Raw genomic sequence first — 9,275 nt, 5'->3', positions numbered from 1 at the left:
GTATATCAAGTGTAGTCAAACCCTTGTGGTTCATGGCGTTCACTTCTGCCACCTCTCCTTTGCTTAACAATAGCTTCACACTCTGCAAGTCATACATACATGCATCAAACAATTAAGTACTAAAGAAATAAAGACATCTAGATATATATATATATATATAACATATATTTATACCTGGAGTTGTCATTTGGCTACCGCATGGTGTAAGATGGTGTTGCCCTTGCCATCTTTGATGTTGAAAAGCTCATTAATATCATCATCAACTTGAAGATTCTTCACTAAGAACTCAAAGGTTTCAAAGGAGCTAGACTGAACCATGATGTGGAGGATGCTTTCATGTTGATATGCCAGTGCTTTAGCTTGTGGGCCCCAATGTTTAATTGTTTTGTCTCCTTTTGTTTGTAACCAAGCTCAAAGACCAGATTCAAGGAAATGTTTTAATTTCTCAATTTTGTAAACCCCAGAATTCATGAAGCCTTGTTTTAAGTTTTTGTTGCCATCTTAGATTGTTAAAGCCTTATTTATTAGTTGTGGCCAACTTGTATTAGGGAGAGATTAGCATCCTTCTTCAAGAGTTCTCTCAGAGAGAGAGAGAGAGAGAGAGAGAGAGAGAGAGAGAGAGAGAGAGAGGTAATTCTAGGATTTAAAATCCGGCGAAGCTCCGGTGATGCTCCAGCATGGAAACTTGATAGAGGGGTGAGTATAAGATTTTCTGAAATTGTTAGATTAATGCTAGCATGACTTTGATACAATCATCCCTTTGTTATAGAATGGTTGGGTTTTGGACACATGAATGTTGGAAGATGCTTGATTTCATTAAATCTAGAGCATGGTGGGTTTCTACTCTTGCTTCTTTGGTGTCCATTGCTGGAGGTTTAGAGAGATGTGATGGAATTATGATGATAAAGACATGAGGATATGGCTGCATAATGCCTTATTGGTGAGCATCTAATGTTTACGTAAAATCGTTACTTTTTAAGCATTTGTAAAATCTGCAACCATTTTGATATGCTCATTTACAAGAATGTATTTCTCCTAGTATAAAGTTCAAGGTTTTATGGACTAGTGGTAATGGCAACTATTAGATCCTTGTATGGCATTATTATTGTTGTTTAGTTTGCATCTTTATATTGCAGTTGCTTTTATGGATTTAATTCCTTATTGGAGATGGTTAATGATTATTGTTGAAGATAAAATAATGTTGACCTGTGAATTTAGTGAAAACCTACAGCCTTTGTAGTGTTTTTGAACTCTTTAGATAATCCAATCTTGGGAAACCCAAGCTTTGGGATGCATGCTCTCATGTTGTGTGACTATATGAATGTAATTTTGGTTGACTTGCATGTCTCCATGTCTCCTTTCAAGAATGCTTAAGGGCCAACTAGTGCATGCATAGCAGAACACACTCACCTATTCATTTCTGCAGCCTTAGAATGTGTTTTTGTTTCCATTTGAAGTGACCTTGTAGTCCTTGGGTGATCTTAGGTAGTTGCCTTGATGATGACCAACAACCCTAGTTTATGTTGTTCATTTATGTTAAGATTGGTTCATGGTTTCTTGAGTTGTAATAGTTGGTAATCCTTGGGTTATAGGACCATTTGAGAAGTGACTTTGGGTCGTCGCATTGTGTCATGGAGTAGAGTATTTTCGAGGTAAGTAATCCACCGATAACTCCGTATTTTTAGTATTTGAGAAATTATTTTATTCGGTAAAATAATTATCTAAATTTTTGTTATTTTGTTTTGAATATCTGTTATTTTTGTTAATATTAAAATTATTTATCTGGAATATGTATTTTGAGTTATTTTCTTTAATTAATTATTTTTATTTATTTTTTTACTTGGTAAATCTACCTTGGTGTAATGCTAATTAAATGATTGCTATTCATTTTAACTTGGTTATTAATTTATTATTTATACTAAGTGTGTGGTTACATTCAAATGATTAGTTCAACATTTATAAAATTCGTTTGTTTGTAGACGTGGGTTGATGATTCTGCTATCATTTGGATTGACTTAGTTATTTCCATTATTTATTTATTTATTTATATAATCATTTAATTTAGTTTTGAAGGAGCTGGTGTTTTGAATAATTTTAAATATTTTATGTGCTTAACTTTTTATATTTCATTTATGGTTATCGATTTATTTTCCTTGAAGTGAGATTTTGATATTTATCAGTATTTATGAATATATATAAGCTTGAGGAATTTTAGAAATTTCTGAACTAGTACTCTGCAAATATTTTGTATCTGAATGTTTTGGTCTCCAAATGAGCGATATGCAACCTTGTGAGTGGGGGTTAAACCCTGACCTTATCGACATAAAAATTTAGAAAAATGAGACTGCAGTATTGCACCGTGTGTCCATTCGGTCAAATAATCAATGGGCATTTGATATTCAGTCTCGGGTCACTAAGGATAAATAAATGACCTCTGTTATTCTAGCTCGGGTCACCGATGGTAAACAAATGACTTCTAGCATCTATAGTGAATTTGGAGACATATAGAGGAATCTGTTAATTATTTTCTGTTTGTCCTTTTGATTTTGATTTCCTACAAAGACACAAACTTTTTGTCTTGCTTTGAAGTTTCTGTATTTGTAATATTGCCTTTCTGGTTTTCAATTTTTGGTGAATGACATATTTGGAAATATTCTTTTATTAGAATATTATACTCTGTATTTTGTTAAATTATGATTTCGAAGACTTGTATTATATATTTTGAAAATCCAATATATTTGAGAACACACTTCTGAAATTATTGGTTTAGTCTAACTATGGTTTGGAGACTTATGCTCATATTTAGAAAATTTTCAATATTTCTAATTTACAGCTTTGAAATATGGTATTCTTTTGATTTCAATATTCTTGAATAGTGGTATTACTTGAGAACTATACCTCTGTTGAATTATTTATTTTGTATTGTTTAAACTATGTTTAAACTTTGAATTATTCTTAATACTTGAAATCAAGTTTTTCAAACTCTGTTCTTTTAAATTAATTTTTGGATTACTTACTGGGCTAGTGAGCCCATGGATTTGTTTTAAATACTTTTCAGATCATGAGTGGTAGACCAATGTGGACCTTGAAAGACAGTCTGTAGATGTTGTCTTATTCTGTTGTAAAATTTGAATTCTTGTCATTGTCTGTCTCTGTATCCCTGAATTTTATATTTTAGACTTCTTGTATCCTAGTATTATGTACTTTATAGAGTCTGTAATCGTGTAACTCAGTTGGTTCGTTATAGCTTTGCCTATCCTGAATCAGGTTCTGAAGCCTTGCAGGTCTATTGGGTTCCCGTCATGTTAGTCTGCGGCCGTTTGTCTGCGCACTGGGTCCGGTGAGCTGGGTTCGGGGCGTGACATTGCTGATTCTGGGCATATCTTGATGAGTTCTTCCAAAATATCAATCCTGCCTTCCGTGGCTGCAATGTGGATGGCCAACCTTCCATCCTTGTCTTTCAAAAAACAAAGATGAGAACCAACCTTTGAGATCAAGAGTTTAACTATTTCTAGATGCCCGTGAGCTGAAGCCAATGTAGTGCTGAGAGAACTCTTGCGTTGAGATTTGAAGCAAGATCAGGGTTTCTAATGATGATCTCATTTGCTAAGTTAGTGTGCCCAAGTGAAGCTTCAATATGGAGTGGGTTGTCAATGGAAGCAGTGATGCTACTGTTGAACCTGTGAAGAAGGAGCTTGTCTTCTTGGAGAAGGCTATGAAACATGGACATTTTTCCAGAATGGCATGCTTCTTCTAATCATTGGTCCATAGTGTTGGAGTTGTAGTGGGCTTCAAAAAATTCATAAGATTTGAAAGTACTCCGGTGAAGCTCAGATAACACTTAGTATACAGTGTATTGGTACTCATCTTATACTAACACCAAGGACTAATGACAAGGATATAAAATACTCAATATTCCACAATATATAAATAGAGAAAAACTCAATTAATTATTAATATTGGACATTGACTACATCTCATAACCAATTATATGACTCCTCATAGAATGTCATGGAAGAGTTTTTCAATTGACACTAACACATCGTTGGTCACGCGCGTGCTTGATTAATTGAATAAAAGCTATGCAAAACTCATTTTAATTTATATATTTATTCTAAAAATAACTTTAATCGTTAGACTATCCTAGAGTTGAATGCTCATATCAACTCATCAACCTATTATACTATCTTCCATAATAGTTATATATAATATGACTCACAATCAGAGGCTGAAGCATAACTAAAATTAAGGGGTGCTGAATTTAAATTTAATTTTTTTTAAGTATTAAATAACTCTATTTATTCAAACTTGAGATTATAATAATCAATATTGTAAAAATATAAAATATATATCCATCTAAAAAAATTGGTTTATGTGTAAATCCGCTATTATATCTACATAATTAGTGATTAACTCAACTAGTTAATCACTAAATTAAAAAATACTGCAATTTAAAAAAAACTTTAAACAAATTCATATATAAGTCAATTATTAAGTACAACAATTATTCAACAAATAATCTAATGAATAATTAAAATTTTCATAACAATTAACCACAAGTATATAACATTTTTTTAGAATAATTTACATAATGAAACAAATATTTAACAAATATCTAACAATCATTCAACAAATATAAATAGTTTTAAACAACAAATAATCACACAAAAATTTAAAAAAATTAAATTAGATATAAAACAAATAGGAAAAAAAGATAAATCCCTATAATGAAAATGAAGCATAAACTTGGAGATAATTGATCAAAAAGAAAAAAACTCACCAATCCCTGAGATCTAGAATTTTTTTTATTTTAGAGATTTTGCGATAGCAATTGCATTTTTTAGGATTTTATTTTTATTTTTATTTTTATATTAATATCCTAAATATTGATTATTATATATTGATAAGTTTAATAAAAAAATCTATATAAAAAGTTTAAAAACAAGAATATTTGAGGATTTATGTTTGGCTAGTCATATTACTTATTATCACTCAACATCAAATTTATTTAATATAGTAATTTTATTATTTTAATTTAATTTATTTTAAATAATATGTGGTAGAATTTTTTAAAAAAATAGAAGTAACATTTTTCATGTGAATTATAATGATTAATATTTTAATTATATATATAATATATAATTATGAATATATATATGATGGGCTAAGGGGGTGCTCAAGCATTGATCTGCGGTATACTTGAAATCATTGATTCGCGTACGAATACCTGATAGCAAGCCTTCCAAAGCCTGTTGATTAACGATAACTAGGATTGGGAGAAGAGTAAAACCTTATTACTCAAGAAAATAATGATCACAAAACTGTCTTACACTTGCCCGTAGGCTTACAATAAATAGAAGAACTAGAAATATGAAAACAACCCTAAAAAAGGAGATAATTTGAAAATATACCAAAAATGACAAATTCTCAAATTTCAACCAGAAATAAAAGGTTAAACAAAATAAAGACTAATGCCCAAAACGGCTTACAAATCAGAGATTTCTAGCCTAAGATATAATGAAATCAATTAATACTATAAATGGCAAAATTAGGGTTTTCGAGGCCTAAACTATGGAATTTAGCTAAATTTTGGTATGACTCACGAGCTTGTGCAACAAGCTCCTGATTGTTGTATGTTGACCCATTTTCCATCAAATTGAACACATAAAACCCAAAAACTCCACCGCCCAAAAAATGACCAAAATGCCCCTTTGTTAGGTTGAGCCCCATTTCTGCTTAAACGCGCAGGCTAGCTCCTTGATACGTCCCGCATCAAGCACCCCCTTGCCCCCCCCTAATATCCACTGGTGCTTATAATTAACCCATTAAATTATCTTTTATAAAAGTTATACTATAAAATAAAACCTACAAGCATTTTTTTTACTATTTACATTATATATTTTATTAAAATATATTTATTTAAAATTTTAAAAATATTTTAAGAAAAATATTGGCCCACAGATTGAGTGCACAGTAACTACTTAGCGGCCATTGTGTGCTCTTTAGTGGTGGGCGCTCAAGCTTTTAAACGCTCATTGAGCGCATGCCAAGGTGCTATTAGAGATGCTCTCAGATTGTGTGAGTGTGAATGGAGGAACTTCGGTGGACACAGGCTACTTATCTTATAAAGAAAATCCAATCATGCAAGGGAAAAATGAGGGAGAAGAGATAATTTGATAAAAATTTATTAGGTAAACAGTACAAATCAATCATTATTTTGCAGAAATATGAGGAACTCAATAAAAAGATATTGATTGAGTCAAACTACTGTCACAAACTGGCTGCTTTTTTTTTAAATATTATATTTTTATATTTTATTTACTTAAATATTTATTTTAGATATGCACATATGCACATGGGCCCACTTCACAAATATGTCCCCAAAGTTCTTCTCATCATCTTTTTCTCCTCTAGCCCCTGCACCGGCATCGGCACCAGCACCAGCGAGCTCACCGGCATAGAGATGGAGGCCAAGGCTTACATAGAAGATGTGAAGGCACTGGCCGTGGGAGCATAGAGGATAAGGATGTGGCCGAGTTGGTCTCAACCATGGCAAGTGGTTAGTGAACGGAATTCATAGTCAAGGCATGGAGTGCTAGAGTCTCTACAAGTCTCGGGCTTGCAACCAACGCACACCAGTGGGAAGTGCGTGTGCATGGTGTTGGATAAGAGGGCCCGGGTTGAGTATAAGCAAGCTATGGAGCAGGTCAAGGTCGCGGTTGCGAAGGAGGAGGAAAGAGTGAGGAAGTTGGAAGGGTTGGACTTCATGCTGGTGAATATGAGGAGAAGGGATACCGAGCAGGTGTTTTCTCCATTCCAATGCGCAGTGGCGGAACCAGAAATGAAATTAAGGGGGGCTGAATTTCATTTAAAAAAATATATAAATATATAAAATTATATTAATTTAAATTTAAAATTTATATTAATCAATAATTTTTAAAAAATATAAATACATTAAAGTTCTAATGACCATCTCTACGAGGTGGGACTTGAATCCTTCTACTTTGCATATTTTGAAATCTCAACAAAATAGCTTCATCATCGATTGTTTCGAACACCTGTCGTTCAATGTAGCATATCATCATATCATTCAACCATTCATCTCCTATCTTATTGCGTAACTCAGTTATGATAATATTCATTGCTGAGAAAGCTCTTTCAACTGATGTCGTTGCCACGGGTAAGATTAAAGCCAATTCAATAAGGCGATAAACTAATGGAAAAACCAAATGCTTTCTAGTTTCAACTAGCTTCACAGCAAGACTTTCAAGATCATGACATTCAACAAAATCAGAACTTCTTCTAACATCTTGAATGTAAGTGTGAAGTCGCTCTTTCAAGACTTGAAGATCTTGTACAAAAATATCATAAGAATAAATCTCAGCAAGGCGAAGTAGCTTACCATGATGGAATCTAGAAAATAAGTCTCTTGGATGAAGGCATGATATGCAAGTTAGCAACTCTGCAGTGATCTCACTGAACCGACCGTTCATCTCTATAGCAATTAAATCAAGAACTACAATTAAAACTTCAGCATGATAATGATGGTAATAAGTAATCCAGTGTCCTTCACGCCTTGAATGACCCCGAGCTGGTATTGTATCCTTCATGTTGAGTACTGGAATATACATTTTATCACAAAAGCTGGCAACCTCTTTTAATAACTCATCCCATCTGTTATCTCTCAAATCTTGTATACGAGATTATTCACAGTATCAATTAACGCCATGGCATTAACAATGTCTCGATCTTTTTTTTTTTGTAAAGCATTTGATAATTCATTCGTGATCCCCAATACTTTCATCATCAAATGCAAAACAAATACAAATTCAAAACTCTCCATTTTGCCAATCAAACTCGATGCAATACCTTTTTGATCTACAATAGTCCCATCCTGACACACATTTTGCAATACCTCTAAAACTGATTCTCACATAGTCAACAAATGGATTACAGTTGTAAAATGTGAAACCCAATGAGTATCTCCTGGTTTTACAAGATTTGTCTCTTGATGCTTGCCTCGTCCTGCAAAAATCTCCCCAGTCTCCAATCTCTCTACAACTTTTTGATGGTGTATTTGAAGTAATGCGTCTCATCTTTTGCATGAAGCACCCACAATATTCACAATCATACTTGCATAACAAAAAAAATCAGAAACAACCAAAATACTCTTGGCAATTGAGATAACCACCAATTGTAGTTGGTGGGCAAAACAATGGATGTAAAACACAGAGGGATTTTCATTTAAAATTAATGTCTTTAAACCATTAAATTCCCCTCTCATATTTGAGGCTCCATCATGTCTTGCCCTCTCAATTTTGAAATTGATAAATCATGATGAGCAAATAATTTATCTAAAGTTACTTTTAGTGAACATGCCGAAGTATCACTTACATGTTGAATAGCAAAAAATCTTTCAACAACTTGTCCCTGCTTATTTACAAATCTTAGAGTTACAGCCATTTGCTCTTTTATTGACTTATCTCGAGACTCATCAACAATTAGTGAGAAGTTCCTATCGCCAATTTCATAAATAATTGCTAATGTTGTTTCTGTTGCGCGTGAATTCACTAACTGTTTTTGAATTAAAGGAGAAGTTAATTGGTTATTCCCAGGAGCAATTTCATTAATAACACTTCTAATTTTCTCAACCTTTTTTGCATACCAATTGAATATCTCTAGAAAGTTCCCCCTATTTTTGGAACTAGAAGACTCATCATGACCACGAAAAGCAAGACCTTGTACCAAAAGAATTCGAACAACATCGAAGACAACTGTCAGTTGAGAGCGATAATCAATCTCCATTTGACGCCCATGAGAAAATAACACATGTGACACACTTTGTCTTTGATTTTTAAAATCCTCACAATGTCTTCTAGCATTATTGTGTGCACTGTTCATTGGACCTACATGTTGATTAAAAGCTTCAAGTGCTTTTCTTTAATTGCTATATCCTCTTTTTATAAAAATATCACTTGCACCTTTTTCACTTCTATCTTGCCTGAAAAGATAACAATAAAAGCAATAGGCTTCGTCTTTTGCTACACTGTATTCCAACCAATCAAACTTCCGAAACCACACTTCTTGAAAGCGGTGCATTTCTTTGCCCTGCAGTTTTTTTAGGAAAGTTATATCCAAATGGCTGACATGGACCTTTCAATAGATATGCTATTCGAACTTGATCTCTAATCCCCACATCATACTCTTCAATTAGTTGTCGAAGTCCAGGATCAGCGATGATATCATTTGGATTAAATTCAACACAAATTCTTTTT

The 9,275-nt window shown here is 33.0% G+C and overlaps 1 protein-coding gene across 1 annotated transcript; it reads right to left on the bottom strand.

The window, feature by feature from the left end:
* Positions 1 to 6,962: 6,962 nt before the first annotated feature.
* Positions 6,963 to 8,805, bottom strand: LOC120268611. Its single transcript, XM_039275936.1, has 2 exons — positions 8,395 to 8,805; positions 6,963 to 7,604 (listed from the first exon to the last, which is right to left on the bottom strand). Exons 1-2 carry the CDS (start codon positions 8,803 to 8,805, stop codon positions 6,963 to 6,965), a joined length of 1,053 nt encoding a protein of 350 aa, XP_039131870.1.
* Positions 8,806 to 9,275: the final 470 nt, after the last annotated feature.

Source organism: Dioscorea cayenensis, chromosome 9, assembly GCF_009730915.1.
Source record: "Dioscorea cayenensis subsp. rotundata cultivar TDr96_F1 chromosome 9, TDr96_F1_v2_PseudoChromosome.rev07_lg8_w22 25.fasta, whole genome shotgun sequence".
NCBI lineage: Eukaryota > Viridiplantae > Streptophyta > Magnoliopsida > Dioscoreales > Dioscoreaceae > Dioscorea > Dioscorea cayenensis.
This window is presented reverse-complemented; position numbering and strand designations above follow the sequence as displayed.